Below are 22,012 nucleotides of genomic sequence, written 5' to 3'. Positions count from 1 at the left end.
ACTTACATTGACCTGTCAATAAGTTGACTTAAGGTTTTTTTGGTCAATTTTTTACCTTAATTTCTATGCTTATACAGTGCACCCGCTCCATACGCAGGCGCATCATACGTGGCTTCCAGTTTACACGGAAGTCAAGCGGCAATTGAATGAACGGCGCGTGTTCCTGTGGTGTGTGCGCACTGTGCAGCTGCAAGCACAAGCCCCATTCTATTGAATTTGCTTTACCTGTGTGTGTGTGTGGGGGGGGGTGTCCTGGAACGGATCCCCCATGTAAGGAAAGGCTCCACTGTACATGAGTATATACAGTATAGGTTTAGTTCTTATTTACAGAATCTGGCCCAAAGATAACCATTGTTTTCAGTCTTTGGATTACTGAGCCAAGCCCTTCCTTGGCCAGCAGTTCCCAACCTGCGCTCCATATAGGGCTCCAAGAGTCAAAAATTTTGGGAACTCTTGCTTAGGCTATTCCCTTTCACACATAAATGCCCATGTATGTTTAAATGATGTTAGACTGAAGTCTTTTGGGGCAACTGCAGTTTAGGAGATGGTTATCTAATGCAATGAACAACACACACAAAACATTCTTCTGTGGCATTTTATTGCCTTCCTTCCCGGATTTGCATTTAACACAACCTCTCTTGATACTATTGCTTAATACTATCTTGATACTATTATCTATTGCTCCTTCTTTGTAACTTCATGTGTAAAGAAGATTTCACAGTAAAACATTCTTTTGGAAGGCTGGCACTGTGTTAGTTGGCCTTTCATGCAACTAAGAACAAACCACAGAATAACATTAGATGCTTTTGTTTATAATAAATACCAGCCAATGTACTGGACATTAATTTTGTATTAAGCTTCGACTAGTTCATTCTGTCTCAACATAGCGCCTTTCAGCATCATTATGTCTTCAAGTGATATACCCTGAGTTTCATCAATGTGTTATCAGGGACTCCTTATAAGAAGTGCTATCATCATGCCCCATAAATGACTTGAAGAATGTTCCTAGCTATGGATTATGGACACAACAGGACACAATGGCATTTCCTACAATCTATTTATCTTGATAATGTGCACTTGAGCGCTCCACCACTATGCAGATTATTGACTATGATATCATCAAGATCTGCTTAGTGACAGCTTAATCTACAAATGCCTGACTCTTTAGTTAGCAGGAGGATTAATAAGGCACTAGGCAGCAACATTTCCATCTGTAACCGCCTGTACAGCTCTTAGCACATGACTTGTTATCTGGGACTACTGACGGGAACAAAAGCATATGGAAAAATTAGGGCACCACACATAATATGTCATTAGATGCTATGGTAACAAGTTCCACACTTAAATGATATGCTGCATGAAGAAGCTCTTCCTTCAGTTTGCCCTCCAACCACTCAGTTCCACTGGATGACCCTCAGTTGTAATATTATGTAGAAGTAAAAGCTCTCACTACTCAGTTTCTCCACACCACGTACAATTTTATAGATCTCAGTCATGTTTCCACATTATTCCTTTTTTTCCAAGTTAAAAAATACCAGACATTGTAACCTTTCTCAGAGGACAGTTCCTCCAACCCTTGATTGTTTTGATGGTAGAAACGTTTCTGTATCTTTTACAGCACTATAGTACCTTTTCTGGGGGGTGGTTGTTTGTATTGCCCAATCTGGAAAGTAGCTGTTAATCTTCATTGCCACAACTAGGAGTGTGCAGGTGTAGTCCCCCAGATGTTCTGGCCTACAAATCCCATAAGCAAACAGAACAAGTGCTGAGGACGTTATTGTATGCAGCTTTTTATACTGGGAAAGAAGCAGCTTTGGCAATACTCAATGCATGACAATGCTTCCAACCTGTAGCTGTTCTGTCCCCAATCTATCCCTTTTCAGTGACGGAGGAAACCCATGCATGACCTGGCAATTATGCAAGTCCTGGCCTTATGCCATATAACCTAGGTGTGACATGTTACTCCAAGGGCAGCTAAGTAATTACCATTCATGTGGTGTCAGTGTTCCCTTCTCCTTATCCCTCCCCTCCTCACTATTCTCAAGCACCTGAATTACCTTTACAGTGATTCGTCCACATTTGCTGGGGTTAGGGGTGAAGGACCCCTGTGAATGTGGAAAAACCGCAAATAAATAAATATATATATATATTCTTTTTTACCTGGGAGAACACCTCTCTAGGAATTTCCAGGACCTCCAGTGCAACTTTATTATTAACATATGAAAGAAACTGACCACAGAATCATGTTGGAAGGACCCACAAATGCATAGAGAAGTGTTTTCTCTAGGTTCTTCATCACAACTATACAGTCAACTTCCAGCAGAGTTGCACTGGAGGACCTGGAGATCTCTAGAGGTTTAATCAAAACTGCAAATAATCAAATCTGCAAAAGTCAAAGCCACAAAATGTGGAGGGCCAACTGTATTTTTTTTTGTTTATTTTCTTTCTATACTTCTTTTTTTAACTTAACATTTCAATCAAGACATCAGAGTTCTGGAATTGCATGGGGAAAAGGAGGAAAACAGAAAAGGGGGAAACAAACAAATCCCTAAAGACATGCTGGATAGGGCATAAGGCCAGGAAGAGAAAATAATGGAGGTTGAGTGATTGAGAGGAGTGAGGTGAAAGTGGTATGTTACAATTTTACTATTACTAACGGGACTGCTGTGAGAACAGAGCTTGTGCAGTCAAGTCCCAGTATGTTATTATCTAAAAACACTGGAATATCCATCCTGGAGTAGACAAACTGAGAAAGAAGTCATTGTCTGCACCTTCTAGTGATGTTACTATAGGTGTACCTGGAGCAGTTACTTTTGTGGTCTGCCATTCCTACTGTTCCCCAACCAGCATGGTCCTACTGCTGATGAGCATGACTGAAAATCTTCTCTCTTCAGCAACCATCCCCACACAGGGGCGATATTAGCAGGAAAAGCAACACATTCTTATGGTCATTTTCTTTGTGCAGCAAGACTCCCATGGAACATTTTATGGAATCCTGGGGTTTGAAGTTCAGGGAGGGCTATTTAGAATTCTCATGCTGATAGCTCAAGTGCCTCTGATGAAACTACAACCCCCAGAATTCCACAAGATACTACCATGGAAATTAAAGTAGAATCATATTGCTATGACTGTGTAATGTGAAAGGCCCTTGTTTGACAGTTTCTGGGAACTATCACCATACTTTCCAAATAAATCTACAGTGGTACCCCGGGATACGAATTGATCGCGTTACGAAATTTCCGGGGTATGAAAAAGTTAGCTTGGAAAAAACTGTTCCGGGTAACGAAAGATTTTTCGGGTTACGAAATTTTTTTCGGTGTGTTTCGGCGCTTTTTGGCACGAAATTAAAAAGCCGCAGCTTTCCAGCGCTAGCGGAAAGCCTTTTTTCGGGTTGCGAAATCTTTCGGTTTACGAACGGCGCCGCGGAACGAATTAAATTCGTAACCCGGGGTACCACTGTATTACTAAAGCAAGACAGGATGGAGAATGCAACTCTTTTATCTTTGTATCTGGATGTCTTTTTCTATATGCAGTTAGACCACACTCTGTGATGATCCACAAAGTCCTTTCTCTTCATGTTTCCCACAAGCTGAATTACAATGGATTGGCCATCAGAAGAAGAGCTATCTTGGCTTTGTTTGGCTTTCCTTGGCAGAGAAGTTTGCCAAAACACCATTTTAATACCTGCCCGGCATTCAACAAACTATTTTTTTTTTTAAAAAAAATCTCAGTCTTTTAGAAACTGACGCATATTCATATTATGCTGAATTATGTGGTCACTTTTGCTCTCTGGAATAAAAACCCTTTCTGTATTATCTGCTGCTTCGTAAAGCATTTTTAAAAAATCATACCTCTTTAAACCGTTAATAATTCTGTAACCAGTCTTCTACAACTGCATCTGCATGGACTCAGTTAAACTGTCTTGCTATATTTTGTAAGCTTTCTCGAGAATCACAATTATTGAACACTTGATGAATAAAGCTATTTTAAAAATGGAATAAAACTGTACAAAAACATCCCATACATCTAGCAACTCTAATAAGGAGTAAAATAATTTCTTCTTTTTCTTTTCTTGCTGTCGAAACAGAACACAGGAAAGGCCACTATCTCTGAGGGCACAAGTTAAAAAAAGTGAGGAAGCCTTCAGAGTCTGCTAAATTCCCTTAGGAAAGCCATAACAGTTAAAATAGACTTGCATCAGTTTAAGTGAGGGGGTCAGTGTATTGTCACTCAAGCAAACCAAGGCCGACAGCTCAGCTGATACTGTTTGCTCTCATGCAAGGCCAGGAGCACAGCATATTGGTCAATGAAAACAAAGGGCAAAGAGGAGATGTATGAACTTACAACAGGCTAATTCTTGTCTGTAGTTAAAGCTTGAGAATATTAATAGCAGATAGAAAAGCTATTAATGTTGTTTCTTTGAACTATCATTCAACAATGTGATGAAGGAGAAGACACAGGCATACCACTTGCATGTCATCCTTAAGATTAGGCCCCCAGCCTTGAGAAATACAGCTTTACACTCTTAGGCTGACATACAACTTTACATCACACCTGTGTATGTATTTCTGCGGCTGATGCAGAGGCTGGTACTCCATTCTACCCTCTGCAACAACCAAGCCCCCTCCAGGTTGCCACTGAACAACTGTAGTCCCCTCTCACTGACTATTCCTTGGCTGGTGGATAGTATGGAGAGGAGTCAGAGAAGTGTCTGCCGTGTCCCCACAGCCAGATGCAGAATGATTACATCATCCTCTCGAGGACCCCAAGGGATCTCAGGAGATGATGTACTTCTTCTGCGTCTAGCTATGGGTATATAGCCAAACATTTCTCTAATGGTCTCAACCATCACCACCAGCACTCTCCACCAGCCATATTCAGCCGTGGACCAATGTAAGTCTGCAGGCTCTTGATTGACCAGTAGTAGCAAAGTACCACACAAGGAACTACTATGCTACGTTGTGCCATACAGCATTCCAGTCTGACTACATTATACAATTATATCAGTTGGAAACCACTATAACCAGCATGATGGAGTGGCTTCAGTGTTGGACTATGACTCTAAAGAACAGGGTCCGATTCCCAGCTCAACCATGAAACCTACTAGGTGACCTTGGGCAAGACACATGCCCTCAGCCTCAGAGAATGACAATGGCAAACTTCTTCTGAACAAATTTTGCAAAGAAAACCCCAGGATAGGTTCATCTTAGATGCACCATAAGTCAAAAACGACTTGAAGGCACACAACAACCACTTTAACTGTCATGGCTGCATCCTTCTGAATCTTGTGATTTGTAGCTTGGTGATGTACTTAGAATTTGAGGTGAGAGAATCTTATGAATGAACTCTGCTCAAATATAGTTCTTTAGGATCCCTAATTTAATCCACAGTTCCTCTTCTTGAGTGGAGGCCTTGGGAACTGTTGTTATGGGGAGTTCACTGGCAGAGAATTCTAAGTACACTATCTCATCAAATTACATCTCACAGAATTTCATATGGTGAAGCCGTGACAAGCAAAATAGCATCAAAAAACTGTAACTGCACAATGGAGATACACACTCTTTCACAGAACTATACAAAAACACGTTGTTCACAAATGGAAGACATATCAGGATACATTCATAAAATACATAGATCAGTTACAATTTGCATTTCAAACAGAATCTATTAGGCTGTGAAATATCGGGCTGAAGGAGACAAAGGGCATTTTCTTTCCTCTTAAATGATTTTGCTCTAGATGAAGATTTCGTCTGGATGAAGGTGAAAAGGCAGGCTAGAGGTAGAGTGGTAACCAATGACCCCTTTGGAACAAAAACGATCATTGTGACATATAGCAGGAACCGACAAACCAGGCTGCAGAGACTATTAAAAAGGCTGACTGCTTGTGTTATTTTTCTCAGCCTAGCTTTGGCCATTATTCAAAGCAGGCTAGATGGACCACTAGTCTGACTTATGTGAATGTCTTTATGTCTTTACAAATGTTGAAATACCACTATTAATTGTTATCATGCTTCAGTTTTAGGATCTGTAATCTTACATTTCATTAGAAATATGGGCTGCTAACAAAAACAGATTATCTCTAGCTCCTGCGTTTGGCCTCTTTGTCATGCTGGTATAAGAAAAGAAGGTGAATGCAGGGGTGTTGCTATACTTTGATATATGGAATGTGGAAAACTATTTTGATTCCATAGGCTGTATTGTCCCCTCCACTCACCCACTTTATCTCTGAAGCTGTCTTATGCTGAGTCAGTTCACTGGTCCTTCTAATTCAATATTATTTACAGCATAAATTTTCCACTGTTGATAGGAATTATTTCTTCTCCAGGTGTAGTCCTTTCAAACTACACCTGGAGAAGAAAGGGGAATGAACCTGGAATCTTTTGACTGAAAACCATGTGCTCTACCATTAAGCTATAACCCTTCCCCATAAAGCAAGTAGGAGTACCATATGGCAATTTATAAAGCTTTTAGGTATAGAGGGCATGAGCTATAACTTCGGCACCTAGGCCAACAATCATGCCCTGCACCGTCCAAAGTGCGTCTCCCAATGATCTCTATATTGGTAGAAACTCATTAGAATGATAACCATTTTCCTAGTTTTAATAAATAAGAAATGGGACCCGTCAGAGGAAAACCAAAGTTTTCTGGGGAATAGGTAAAAATCAAGGGTGGAAAAGAGATATAAAAGGCAGTCTAATGCAATCCACATACTCAGAAAGCAGTCTATAAGAAGGCAATAAAGAATATTAAAGAGAAACCATATACTTCAACAGACAGGATAAAAAATTACTTGTCAGCCCATTGGAAAAATAGGAATCAGAAGAAATCCTGCAGGCAGATAATGGATAACTAATGCTCTACTCTAAGCAACAATCAGTTGCAAAACATGTGAGAGATCTCTTCTTACCTGTCTGAAAATGTAATGACATAACATCACAGTCCTCCTTTTTTTGTGTCTCCTCATGGAATAAACTGTCTAGAAAGCACAGACTAACCTGACAAGTAACAATGAATTTTGGGAGAGGGGTTGAAGGTAACAGTATTAACTGATTGGAATTTTGGATGATCCTTCCTGATTGGATTGGCATGAGGAATAAATCCATGAGTTGTGGACTGTGCCATCAGTCTTGGCGAGAATGATATTGAATCCTCCAGACACAAGAACCTTTTATGGAAAATGAAGACAATGATAACACTAAGGGTGTACCTAAACTAAAAACACTGCAATGTCTATTTCTTGATATTAGGTCTACTGTTTGTACAGCAGCCATCCTGCAAATGCCTTTCTCAGCTGCACCCAACTTGGCACTTCTTTCTCTTCCACCTCAACCTCTCATACACAAATACAGCAGCAACAGTGATGGCGGTAGAGATCCATACCTGCTCATCCATCTTGCCTGCACCAGCCTTACAGCAAAAGAGAAGCCAGCTGGCTGGCTGCATGGTTGCTGCTCCCAGGGTGACTCAATGCAAAGGGAGTAGTTACCAAGCAGCCCGTTGAGCAGTGATCCAGAAGTCTCTCACCCGTGCCAACCTTTGCCACAAGGCTGGCACAGGGGAGAGGCTTCCCAGTCACTGCCTGGTGGTCGCTGCTCCCTTTGCATGTGGTGACGCTGAGAGAAGCAACTGAGCAGCTGGTTGAGCAGTGAACAAGAAGCATCTCACCTGTGCTGGCCTTGTGGCAAAGGCCAACATGGGTGAGAGGTTTCTCAGGTCCTGCTTGGCCATCTGCTCAGTTACTGCTCCCAAGGTGAACGGGTGCAAAGGGAGAGGTTTCTCTGTGGTAAAGAAGGACTCTCAAACCTTTACTGAGGCAGGCAGAAGCACAGCCTGCTTCATACTTTCCTCCCCAGCAAGGAAGAACTCTCAGTACAAGAGAGATAAAGAATCAAACCCAGATACTCCTACCCCTCCTTCCCTAGAGACATGCCTTCGCCACACACCTTCATGTCATTCCCCCCACTTGCCAACACAAACATTGTTTTTTCTGCTTCCTTTTCTCTTGGCCTGTCCAATAAAAGAAAGCAGGAGCAGCAGTGCAGCTCCAACCTGCCAGCCAAGTCCTGGCAAAGCTCACAAACCTTAAGCAGGGCCCCAAATGTAACCTTTTTGCCACTGTTTCTTCTTCACCATAATATGCTCTAACTCCTCATCTCCACCATGGTCCTAAAGGCTGTTGGTTCTTCTTATCTTTCTTGCACACCAATACTTTGGCTGGTCACTTCCTTTATCCTCACTGTCCTCCTACTGCACCCCTAGATCTTTCCACCGCCCCTGGGGGGGGGCATACTGCCTACTTTGGGAATCACTGGTTTGGATTATACTTCATAATAGATTTGAATTTCTATACAGCAGCAGTGAGAATCATACAGTCCTGCAGTTGCTTGTGGGGAGCAATTCCCAGCAGCCCTAGCCAGACTAATTAATGATGAGGAATGCTTGAAACTGCAGGTTGGGGAGCATATACACAGTTCACACCTCTGTTTCAGAGCACAAATGTTTTTAAAACTGTATCTGACAGTATCTCAAAATTGATTAAACGGGTATGTTTTAGATATCCACCAAATACAGTGGTACCTCGGGATACGAATTACCCAGCTTACGAATTTTTCGGGATACGAATAAATCCCATAGGGATTTATTGTTTCGGGTTACGAACGTTTTTTCGGGTTATGAAAAAACGCCGGCGCTGTTTTAAATGGAGCCGCGGCAGAGCCGCGGCTTTTTTTCCCATTAGCGCCTATGGCAATTCGGCTTACGAAGGTTTTTCGGGTTACGAAATTAGCCGCGGAACGAATTAATTTCGTAACCCGAGGGAGCACTGTAACCAGATGGGTCTACAGTAGGAGAAAACATCAACACGGTAACACTCTTTGGCCTTAGCAACACTACAGTTTATGAATACACTGGAGGCTTCCAGATTCTCCTAGGGGAAGTGCCATTTCTCAATGCTCCAAGTACTGAGCTGTGCTTCAGCAAACAATCTAGCCCATCCATATCATTTGCCTGGTTTTGGAAGACTTCCAGGTTCTTTGAAAATAAACACAATTCCAGCGGGACTTGGCCATGCAACTACTTCACAAGATCAGCTGAACTATCCCTATCTATCATACATCTGTAACTGATTCAACTTCTGAGCAGATAATATTTGACAAGGGAGATTAATAACAAACCCACATTTTGTTTAATAAATAATGCTGTCAAAAGAGTGAGATTTCACGCTGTGCAACAGATTTCATTCCTTAGCTGTTGCCAGCAATCACAACCCATGCCATATGTACCATGGCTTCTTGAAAAAGTTACTTTATGGGGCTTCAAACAGCTAAGCTGGCTTGGGAATTTTGGTAGCCATAAAATTTGTAAAATTTCTAAACTTGCCTTCCTGGTGCTGTGCTAGATTTCCTTAAATGTGGAAGCATTTTTTGAAAATTAAGTTATGGATTTGAAATTATATCCTAAATGTCCACCTCCAGCCTGAAGTGGTGCAGCTCAGCCCACGTTTAACCACTGCAGTGAGAACAACTTCATAAAAATCAGAAAGGCATCAACTACCCACTTTTGTTTTCAATTACCTCCCCCTCTCCTAAATGCTATGGTGATGCTGGAAGCTCTGCTATTGTTTTTAACTCCCATTGTCCAGGGCATGCTTAAGATTGGATTAGGGATGTTCTCAATAAGTATGATCATAAAGGCTTCAACAGCTAGCAGTTGCCTTCATTTTAGGAGCTGGTCAGGCAGTACAGTCGAAGCACCTGACACATATGTGAATTAGTAAGGAAACAACATAGTCACCAACTACAGGGTGTTTAACCTGCAAGGAAGAGAGCAATCTGATTCAATAATTACTTTGGTAAGTAGCAAAATAATTACTGTACCTTGTTTTATTTAATAGTAAAGGTTTCATTTAACTTGCAAAGCAGGGATCCCTCCCCATTATTATTTTTTTTGAACTGTTGAAACTAAAGTCTTCAAGTGCAGGTGGGAACTGCAATGATGGGCCTGGTGCCTTAGGCAGCAGATTTGGGATGCCACAAAAGGGCAGCAAATTGCTAGTTATTTAATTTGCTTTTGATAGTTTTGCTGTTTTTCCACTGTCAGGGAAAGCTGCTTCTGGGATTTTTCCCCCCTCATGTGCCAAAATAACTTGGCTGGATTTGGGTTGGGGTGGTTCTGCTTCAGGCAGCAAAATTTCCTCTGATAGCCTTGGCATTTATATCTATGTCTTATCAGGAAGAAAGGTACTTTTCTTTCTAAGGGCCTTATCATACTAGGCCCTTTGCTTGGTACAATAGCATGTTTCTAAAAATGCTATTTGAACAGGACTACTCTCTTTCCTCTAGCACTGTTGGAACCATTCCAGGATTACAGTATCCATTTGTGCTAAAATCTTATTGCATACAGCATTTGGCACTGGCTATCCTCTACTCCTCCATGAGGTTATCCCTGCCCCTTTTCCTAGTTTGGTGTGCGCACACACAAATGTCCATCTACAGAAATATATAAGTTTATAATAAAAATATAAATGAGAACAGTCTTACACTTAAAAAGGCCTTTTCCCCTTTGTTGGGGTGGCGGTGGTTCTCATCAGACTTCTAGTTAACTTCAGACATAACTAATCACTAATTGCTGGCAGATGAAGCTGGCAGCTAGTGATCTTATCTGATATATCCTGATGCTCCTTTCATCTGCCAGTGATTAGTAATTCTGAAAAGGAATAACAGCAAGCAAACAGAGAGAAAAATAAATGCTTTTTAAAACTGGAATACTCTCTTCTTACATTTCCAGGTTATGTATGTGTGTGAGTCAGAGAGAGAGGATGAGGGAGAGAGAAACTCTGGGCTAGAAAAAAAAGGCTGGGGGCAGTGAGCCATCAAAAGCACACCCACTGACTGCCTACTGGCCACCTAAAATTGCCATAAAAGTGCAAATGAATTTTTGCACCAGAAACCATAGTGGAAAAGTAGTGGAAAAGGAGGTCATGTACGGATTTTTGGTGTTAATAAAAAGAAACACTTTGAAAACAATCTCCCATGGCAGAACACTGGAAGAGCAAGGATGTTGTACAATAAGGCTGAAGCAATAGCAGGACTAATGCGTCACTATGAAACTATAACCCCATGGTGTGATAAAGCTCATTACTTATTTATAATTTAACTAACATTTCCTATGAGTGACAGGCCCAAGCTTTTGACTATTTCACAAGTATACAGTCCCTACATGGACATAAAACACTTCTAGTGAAGAAAAAGTGTAACATGTAGATTCCTAGTAACTGACAATTGCACAGCAATACTATTTGTACAAGTAGAACCACAATATCTAATAGTCTATCAAGCTTCCTCAAGCTGGTGTCCTCCAGTTCTTTGATCAATGAATCACATCACTCCCAGATAGCAGAAGTGTCCAAATACAAGGGGGGCAAGGTTGAGGAGGGCTGATTTGTTGTTCTGGTGGTTTCTGTGTTTAAAAAAAACACCAATGGGAAGAAATCCTCAGGAATAATACTTTAACAGAGAAGAGATCTAACAAATGTATGTGTGTGTGCCTTCAAATTGCCTGTCCATGAATTTCATGGGGTTTTCTTAGGCAAGGATTATTAAGAGGTGGTTTTGCCAGTTCCTTCTGTCAAATATAGCCTATAGCATCTGGTATTCATTGGTGGTCTCCCATCCAAGTACTAACCAGGGCTGACCCTGCTCAGCTTAAAAGATCAGATGGGATCTGGAACCACCAAATAAAGGAATCAAAATATAATAAAAACAAATCCATGATATCCAATTTCTCACCCACTTTATACAGTGCAACTCTAGAAATGGTAACTCTATTGGGTTAAGCGAGCACTCTTTCCTAAACTGTGTAAATAAATAAGAGCTCTATGATTACTGATTTAAGTACATGTCACTAATGGCTCTAGATCTTGTCTGATATTGGACGCTATGCAGGGTCAGCCCTGGTTAGTTGGATGGGTGGCCACCATGGAATATCAGGTGCTGTAGGCTATATTTCAAAGGAAAGAATTAACAAAACCACCTCTGAGTATTAACTGCTTATGAAATTCATGAAGTTGACATAAGCCAACAGGTGACTTGAAAACACATATACACACTAAGAAGAAACTTGCTTACCATCACAAAGAAAATTGGTGGAAAAGCTGAAAACTGAATGTCTGGCACTGAACTCACAGCCCATCAGGCATTAACAGCTTCAGCCATCAATGAGGCTATTATCTTTTCTCTCGGCTTCTTTGGCTAATAGGCAAAGATGCTTCTTTAAAGGTTGCTGATGGTTAGAAGATGTTTGCTTAAATAAGCACTGAAGCCTGCAGCAACATCCTTGGTTTAATGCACAGTGGGCAGAGAGAGCTTTTTTCTGCTCAAAGGATGCATTCTCTTATGGTTAACTTCCCAGAATGTGCATTCTGGGTGGAATCAGTCTATGCTCCTTTCTTTCAAATACACACATACACACTTTCTCACTTCCCCATTCTCTTTCTCATGCATAGGCACATAGAGCCAGTGCCTCAGCCATAATCTATTGCGTTAAGCACATAAAACACTTCTTCCTAACCACTTTTATCTTCACAATATATCTTATATTATTCCCTTTCCCTTGTGCACTAGCGTTACACTGCTTGTAATTCCCCATTGTTTTTTTTTTTAAAAAAACCAAACAACAGCAATATAGGCAATGCTATTATGACTTTGTTATTCCAAAGTAATGCATTATTACATGTAATAATATACTTCCAATATCTGAGTAACACTCACTGGCTATTACCTCACATGGAAGGGGTTAACTAATAGTTCTGTCTGCAGAGCTATGTTATAGCTGTCCACTCAACATCCCTTGAACTTATTGTCGAGACACTGACCTCCCCCCCACACCCTTTCCCTGGCTGGTGGAGATGGGGTGGGGTAGGTCAGAGAATTTTCTGGTTATGTCCTTGTAGCCAGAAGAACAATTTTATCACCCACTGAGATGCACCAGGGTCTGTCTGAGGTCTTATGGGAAGATATAATATGGGGACATAGCCAGATGTTTCTCCAATCCTTCTTGCTCTCTACTAGCCATGGAATAGCTTGCAGGGAGGGAAGGCTACATCTGCTGAACAGCAAGTTCTGGAAGGTTGTTTGTTGTGGGGGGTGGGAGGGAACACCAACCTCTGCAACAATTCCCCAAAAAGACACACACAGGCATTAGGCAGAGGTACTCCTGCATATGCCACCAACAGGCTGCCAGTCATCCTTCAAAAGCAGAAGGTCCCAGGTTAAATCTAAGATGTTTTTTCCTCAAACATGGGATCATAGACTCCAGTCCAGTAGATAATTCTGCCTGAATCGCTAGATAGCTCCTGCCTCTCTGTGAACACACTAGGCTAGATAGACCATCAGCCTGACTCTAAGGCAGTAGAATACATTCATTTGTGGTACCTGAGTTTGCAAGCATCCTGTAGGTTTCCACAAGGTTGATCAGTTTTAGACAGTGGCCACCCCACACTGCAATGAAAAATGCTCTTGCACATTACTCCAAACCTTTCATATCTATTGCTCATCAAGGATGATGCATCTGCTTTGGCCTGTTCATAGATGGGCCACAGTGCAAAAAGGCAAAGAGTTTCTGCCACTTAATGTTCTCTTCCCAGGGAAAGGAGTCTAAAGAAGATATCATCAACATCTCCCAAGAGACAAAGTAATGTTCCCACTGGAACTTGGCTATGTTACTTTTTGGACTACAAATCACAGAATCTCCTAGCCAGCTCAACTAATTGCCACAGATTCTGGAAACTTTACTCCAAGAAAGGTAAGATTTATAAACACTGCAATGCAACATTATGATAAAGGCCTTTACCTTGCCCCTTTTGGCAAAGGAAAAAGTGGCATGCAAGAAGAAAGTTAGCAGGTCAGAAGAAGGAATAAGCCACTGTCTCACAGCCCACACAACAAAGTACTGTACTTGGTTTCTAGTCCAGGAATGACAGAATCATAGAGCCTTCCTTTCAGACAAGATCATCTTCAATTTGCTGTTTTCTTTGCCTGAGAAAGGACATGATCTGTATGTAGGACACAATATGCTTCCATCTATATAAATATTTGTGTTCTATACCTGTGACTTTACAAAAGAAAGAATGAAAGATGTGTACTACATTTGTGCTATGCTACATGACGCATGGAGTTTGGAATACGTGTATACTAAGACCTTTCCAACACTTTATAATTCCTCTGTGAGAAGGCAAGGGCACAATCCACTAAAAATATCTTTACAACGGAGGTGAATGGAACTGTGCATAGATGCATAGCCTGAATGTTCTTTGAAGGAGCTTTCATGGGCTACATTCATTGACTCTTCCTATATTGCTGCAATATAGCTGCAATATAGCTTATTTGATTTTGTTGGGTATTGCTGGTTGTTGTTGCTTCCAAAACCACTCACACATTTCTTTTGGAAGGGTTGTTCATAGTGACTTCTTGGACCTCTACTAGGGCTCTTCCAAATACTTAAAAAACAAACCTTAGGCATAGTTAGTTGAAGTGGTCCTATGGCACGAAGGGCAAATGTTTTTTTCTCTCTTTTTTAAGATTAGAGTTATAGTGTGATAGTATATTTCACTGTGTCATTTCACTGATGCACTATACTTAAAGCAAGACAGACAGACAGACAGACAGACAGACATTTAAAAAATAGGAAATATGTCTTGGGAATAAAAAGAAACCCACTTGGAATTGGTATAAAACATTACACTCGGTGCTAGAAATTGCCAGAAAATAGCCTAATACAAGATAAATATCAGATTTCGTTTTTTAAATAAAAAAAGCAAGAACTACAGCAACAAATAGCACAATCTCCTGACACTGTTTGAAGGAGCCCAACCGGAGATAGAAATGCCCTCTGCTACCAACAACACATTTTAAAAATATATAACAGATATAAATGAAATATGATCCTAAGACATAATGTCATGATATTACATTATAAGTAACCACAAATATTTATTAGGTGGAAAGCCCAGTTTCTGCCATGTGTTCTCATGTTTCCAGTGTTGCCAGTTTCCATAATTTAAAATCAAGTGTCAAAGTGGACTACATCACTGAAGTCTAAGGTCAGGTTATTGTATCCTCATAAACCTTGCTAGAAAGTATTTTGGGGCCATAGACTACTTTTAAAGGTATAGTTGCTTGAGATACAGGGAAAACCTTGATGCTTTTCCTTTTATACTAGCACTCAGAAATTTGAGACCAGGGACATGGATAAATAGGTCTGGTGTAATACATTTAGGGATGCAAGCATGTATTTTAAATAACTAGCATAATTTGCTTTTTTGGCGGGGTGGTGGTGGTGGTGGTTAAAGGGATAATGCTAAGATTGTAAGGCACTTGAAGCTAGTTTGAAAATCTCTGGGTTTATTTTCCAATGGACTTTGATGTCACTGGTAATAATAAAAAATGGGGGGGGGGGGGAACAGTAGAAAAAATATGAATGTAATGTATGAGCCAAGTGCTCTTTCTGCATACAGTAGTGCAGCTGAAAGGAATGTTGAGATCACTATAAATACACCCCATGAATTTCACAGGGTTCTCTTAGGCAAGGGACATTCAGAGGTGGCTGTGCCAGTTCAGAAATCCATGGGGTTATCATTCATTGACAGGTGATTTGAGGGTACATACATACATAAATACCCTAAAGGTGCCAGATTTTGTCTGATCTTGGAAGCTAAGCAGAGACAGCCCTAGTTAGTACCTGGATAGGAGAAAATTAATGAATAGTAACTTGCAGGCTATATTTCAGAGAAAAAAACTGGTAAAATCACCTTTGAGTATTTCTTGCCTATAAAAACCCTGAGAAATTCATGGGATCTATGCAAGTTGGCAGGTGACATGGAGTTGTGCGCACACACACACACATACACCTACTGAAAATCTGTCCTGTTACCCCTATACAAAACAAAGCAATTTAGCCTTCTTCCACTTCCAACACAATATAGGGAAATTATAATTATACCAGCAAGTGTCCCTTCATAAAAGATATGGGGGGGGGAGCACATCACTGCTATCTTATTGCAACTGAAGTGCTTTGGCTGATAAGGAGCTGCCAGGATCCAGATAATATTCAGCTTTTCCAAGCAAAATTAATATCTTTATTTTTTTTAACCATATATCCATCCCAAACATCAAAAGTGGGTGAAAAAGCCACCACAACCTTTTCAGATGATAAACCACTCTTTTCCAACCTAGATTTGCAATCAAAAACCTTTCTCTGACCTTCAGAAAATGAGCTCTACCTTACGTATCCATTCAAGTTGATTTTAACGTAAGTGCCTCTATATCGTAAGCAAAAAATGAGACATAGTGATACTGCCGCCCTACACTACCCCTAACTTAGCTCTGGCAAAGGGACATGTCTGGCAACACCTCCCAAGATATTTTCTTTCAGCTTTTTTCTAATGTCTCTTGTCGCTTTCTGCCTCTTTCAGTGGCTGATTCAGCCCAAATCCTACCTCACCAGCTTATTCAAACCAGCTCATTTGCTCTTTACAAATACACAGAACAGATCTACTTACCTGGGTAAACCTCCCTGAACTTCTATTGGCCTCTACCTCAATTCACCTTTTTGAATTTTACACTCAGTATGAAAAGGGAAGCAAGGAGGGGGGCTGTTGGCTACAGTCTGGCAAAAGGCGCCACATTCATCACCTTAAGATTTCAGCCAACAACTCCACACATCTCTATGTGTCTTTGGAGATGACAGCCCAGCAAACTATCACATGAGATTGATTCCACAGAAAGTCATTTCCTAACTCCAGATCATTAAGTCAAGCAAACTCTTTACTGCAGCATGTTGACAGAGGAGGTAGGTAGGGAAGAGTTGATCTACCACAGATTTGGAGGAGGGGGGGGATAAAGACACATCTCATCAAGCCATCCTAATGATGGTGAGAGCAAACAAAACACAAAGCTCTTTCTGTAGCAGCTGCAGGAGGGAGGACGCATGAACTGTGATCGCCAGACTCAGGCAAATGAAGGTGCGGGGACAAACTTGCTTTTGCCTTACCCTCTCCCACTACTCAGTATGCCAAACAGGACACCAAATACCATTTATTCCCAGTCTCCTCTTTCTCTCCTCCTGAGACCCTTAAGCAGCCAGCTTACCCAGTATTGGGAGCAAGGCACACATGAACACACACAAACATCACAAGGAAGCATTTTCTCTCTCTTTCTCTTATTCATCTCCCCCATAACACAGACTCTAAAAACATTGCACTCACCGTCACGGGCTTCCTCCCCGCGACTGCAGTTGCTGCATATGTGTTTGATCTCCTTGCCTATGTGACAGTGTATCACAAACGACACATTGTTGTTGTTGTTTGTAACAGGCTCCTTCAGTGGCTTCATCCTCACTAGATAGAAGGCTCTTTTTTTAGGCTTCTCCTCACTCTTATCTGGAGCACTGCCATCCCTACGGCCAGAAGAGGAGGCAAAGGAAAGCATCCAAGGCTGCCGGGTGTGTGTAGAATCCGCCATCCGTTCACTCTCGTCCAAGCAGAGCATCTATCTGCCACAAACTCACTCCCTCTCTCACACACACCCCTCTCGCACACCAGGATTAAAGGGGGGAAGGGAAGACAGGATGGGAAAGAAAAGATACAGAGAGAGAAAGAGAGAAAAAACAAGGGGAGAGAAAAGAGAGAAGCAGGGACTGAGCTTTGGATGACCTTGGTGACCCCGATGCTTTCACCAATCAGAAGGACTGCAGCTGCAGGATGCTCTTGATCTACTGCTCCTTGCCAACCAGACTTGTGTTGCCTCAGCTCACCTTTGCGCTTCTTGTTGTTGTGTGCCTTCAAGTTGTTTCTGACTTATGGGGACCCTATAACTTGGCAAGCATCTTCAGAGGGGCTTTGCCATTGCCATCCTCTGTGGCTGAGAGAGTGTGACTTGCCCATGGTCACCCAGCGGGATTCCATGGCTGAACAGAGATTTGAGTCCTGGTCTCCAGAGTACTAGCCCAGTGCTCAAACCACTATGCCACACTGGCTCTCACCTTGCAAACATAAATATAACACATATGTTCTCCTCCCTGGCAAGACAGAGAGCCCTTCTTTTCAATTTGCTTCTTCGTGCATGAATGCTGGGGTTGTGACTCTTCTGGCAAGATAAGCTGCCATTCTTGATCTCACTTGGGAACAATGGGGTTGCACCCAGCAGCACTAGAGGCTTATGCTCTTATAATTACAATTAACAGAAAGAAACAGGGAGTAGGCTGGAAGCACGCAAAATAGAAAAATACATGACACAGGCTACTAAAACAGCAGACTCCTGGTCCATTCCCAAGCTCAATTCAAAAGTGTAGATGCTTATCTACAAAGTCCTATACAGAGTTTGGGGTCATGTCACTGGTTGGTTTGTAAGCTTTGGGGTCCATTTCCCCGTGCACTGTGGTCATCTGTCAAGGTTTTCTTCTGGAGACCACTGGTGTCAGGTGTGAGCAGGTGGCAACTAGGGAGAAGACACTGATGGGGATTTCTGGTATACTATCCAAAGTAGGTGTTCACCTTCCTAGCTTTTATTCCCCCAGGCTTTCTAACTTGTTTGAGATGATTTTGATAATGCCTTTAATTACTCTTCTATGATGATGTGGTCTCTTTCTCCCCATAGCCATTATTTTGTTACTGCAAATTTGTAGACCATCTTGAAACCAAAAGGTTACTAACATGTTTTGGTCAATAAACAAGTGCATGTATACAGATACACACACATCCCCACATACAAAAAATGCTGGCTTCACTTTAGCCAGGTCCCTCTGGGATCATGATTGACAATTCATTTATAGCAGAGGCCATCATCTGAAATGAACAGGGACCAAAGGATCAGCAATTCTGACTGCCTATGGATACAGAGCAGATACAGCATCAGATATTAGACACTTCAAGCCCTTGGTAGGAGCCCTGGTGGCGCAGTGTTAAATGCCTATACTGCAGCCACTCACTCAAAACCACAAGGTTGCGAGTTCACGACCAGCAAAAAAAAAAAAGTGCCCAAGCTTGACTCAGGCTTGCATCCTTCCGAGGTCGCTAAAATGAGTACCCAGACTGTTGGGGGCAAATTAGCTTACAGTCGTAAACCGCTTAGACACTGCTTAGGTGGTATGAAGCAATATATAAATGAAGCTTGTTTGTTTATTTAGTACAGATTGGACTCAATTTTTCTATAATTTTACAGATTTAAGGCTCTGAAAACAAATTATCTGCAAATCAGGAAACAATCCCCGTATTCTGGCCAAGAAATAAAGCATGTGTAAGTTAAGTTAAGATCATTTGTTCTAAGTAAAAACATTGTCTGAGTGTTTTGCCAGCTACCAACAATAAGATCAATAAGTATCAGCAATATGGGAAAGCTGTGTAAGTTACAGACAGGACTGAAAGCTGCCTAGGTAAAGTTGAAACACCTGAAGTTAACAGCCAGAATAATGACGACCAGTGAAAGCCTTATCTGAGTGATCAGCTAGCAAAAGACTAGTAAAAATCTTTTGTGATTGGATGATTAGTATGTGATTGGATGATTAGTACAAAAAGAACAGTGAAACTCCCTTCTGACTGAATTAGTAAATCTGAGTTGATAATTAGCAGTCACCAATAGAATTCATCTCTAATTGGATGGGTTTGTTGTTGTTGTTGTGTGCCTTCAAGTCATTTCCGTCTTATGGTGATCCTAAGGCAAACCTATCATGGGGTTTACTTGGCAAATTCATTCAGAGGCCGGTTGCCATTGCCATCCTCTGAGGCTGAGAGAGTGTGACTTGCCCAGGATCACCCAGTGGGTTTCATGGCCAAGTGGGGATTCGAATCCTGGTCTCCAGATACCTAGTCCAACACTCAAACCATTACACCATACTGGGGTAGATCTTGAAAAAGATGTAAAAGCATTTAGAATTCTATCACAATTCTAAATCACGTGAAAAACCTCCATGGGCAAAAGACTTCCCTGCTGCCCAAGTTATGTTGAACATAGAGTGGAAGGAATGGCAGAGCAAAACATATAGCTTTTCTCCCCCTTTAATACAACACTTTAAAATTACAATTTGGAAAAACAATTCCCACAGTCCTTCAGCCAGCAAGGCCACTAGTCAGGCTAGGGGATTTGGAAAGTTATAGTTCCAAAAATCTCTACATAGATCCCCTATTTATATAAATAGCATTTGAACAGGGATTACTGTTGCTTTCTCATGAAAAGGAGGAGATGAATTGCATAGTAAGGCGAGTCTTCCATGAAAACCACAGTTTAATACTGACATGGATAAGAGTGAGGGTACAAGTGTGAACTCTGTGCTATTAGTGATAGAATTCCAAGACTTAGTATGGAAAATCAGTATTCAAAAGGATTTTCTAGCACCTTTGAGACTACAGTAATTGGAAGAAACTGGTAGAATGAGCTTTTGTAGACGTGAATCTACTTCCTCAGATGCATGGAGTCCTAAGTGGGTTATAAAAGGGCAGGTACTGTGTACACTAAGCAGAGATGATGATCATGAAACTCAGGCAGAAGCTTGCGGAAGGTCATCCGCACATCACACACTCACTACAAACTAAACACAGACCAATTTTGGATCCCACTTGTAATGAGTTTTTTTCAGGCATCATTATTTCACACTACCATAAACACCTGCTCCTGACCTTTTCAACCATCACTGTACAGAAGATCTGGGACACATAACTTTTAAAAAGGGTTTTACTAAGGCAACTATTCTGGATTGGAGGGACTTTTACTCGGGGAAATAGGATGGGGAAAAAGGTTAAACTTCTCCCCTGGACCACCATCAGTTCCAAAATACATGTGGAGTCTAAAGCATAGGCTTCAAATATACCTAGTCTGAATGTAGCGATATATGAAGGTTGGTTAGAATTAGCTTGGAAAAGTTGCTCTTTTTCTTTGGAGTAAAACATCCAGAACTTTCCTGTGAGTATGGTCAAATTACTGTCTGGGGAAGTCTGGGAGTGGTAATCCCTCCCAAATTAAGTTTTTTTTAATCATAAAAGAGTCAAAGACCCCTCTTCACTTTGTGCACAATGAAACCAGTTTCCCCTCCGGCCTTTAAACTCTCATCACTCCTCTTCTTGTGTTTCTATTGGCTCTCTTTTAAAAGCAAAGCTCAAGAGGCTATATCTGTCCCCTGCTTCACAATAATATCCATTGATTCTAGCTGGCAGGAGCTGGTGACACCAGGGCAAGCTCTTCCAAAGTGGAATCCTCCTTCCCTAGAAAAATCCTGCCCAAGGGTCACCAAGAAGAAGGAGACTCTCACAGTCTGGTCAGACTGCTTATCTCAGAATGAATGCCCTGTCTTTGTTCCCACTGCCCCTATCTGAAAACCTCAAATGACCTGAAGAGCTACAGCATTACCCTTGGAGACCTAATAGGCAAAGCAAGATTCCCCTTTCCTTACACTAAAAGCCATCTCCCAAGAGCTTATAAGATGCAAAGACAGAACCTTTATCCAAAGCTATCCCACCCGCACATCTCTTTGCTGGGAAACTGGCCCTAGGAGAAACTCCACTCTCCAACCTTATTTAAAATGAGGACTTTCTCTCTCCTCCTACCTGCTGAAGCTGTGCTTAATTAAGTAAGGGCTAAGACTGGAATGTGAAACACAGAAAAGGAGCTGCATCAGAAAGGATGATGGAGGTAGAAAATGCTGAGAAACATAATATTTTGTATGAATGAAGATGCAGTGAACTGTCAGAGTTCAATCTACACTGCACTGAGGCAAATACTCAACAAATCTGCACGCACACACACAGAGACACACAACACTATGCAAGAATAATATAGCATAGTATGATGACAACTTATAAACTATCACTAGTTCAAAGAAGCAGGGACTATATTCAGCACCAAGCAGCCTGCCAGGAAATCATGGAATGTTTAAAAAAAAAGAAGAAGAAGAAGAAGAAGAAGTCAGTGCAGGAAAAAGCCTGAAAAAGGTTTTCCTTATGCCATGTGGCAGTGTCTTGTGAAGCAAA

The 22,012-nt window shown here is 41.4% G+C and overlaps 1 protein-coding gene across 5 annotated transcripts in view; it reads right to left on the bottom strand.

The window, feature by feature from the left end:
• The window catches only part of PHACTR1 (phosphatase and actin regulator 1), a 386,579-nt gene that overhangs the window by 112,433 nt on the left and 252,134 nt on the right, over positions 1–22,012 (bottom strand). The window contains exon 1 of one of the 5 annotated variants that reach the window (XM_042461659.1): positions 17,261–17,543. The exons of the other annotated variants lie outside the window; for them this stretch is intronic. Within the exon in view, the coding sequence (XP_042317593.1) occupies positions 17,261–17,543 (283 nt within the window). Of the gene's footprint in view, positions 1–17,260; positions 17,544–22,012 lie in introns of those variants that run through there. 5 annotated transcript variants of the gene reach the window in all.

This window comes from Sceloporus undulatus, chromosome 4, assembly GCF_019175285.1.
Source record: "Sceloporus undulatus isolate JIND9_A2432 ecotype Alabama chromosome 4, SceUnd_v1.1, whole genome shotgun sequence".
Taxonomy (NCBI): Eukaryota; Metazoa; Chordata; class Lepidosauria; order Squamata; family Phrynosomatidae; genus Sceloporus; species Sceloporus undulatus.
The sequence above is the reverse complement of the archived record's forward strand: the minus strand, read 5'-3'. Positions and strand labels throughout refer to the sequence as shown.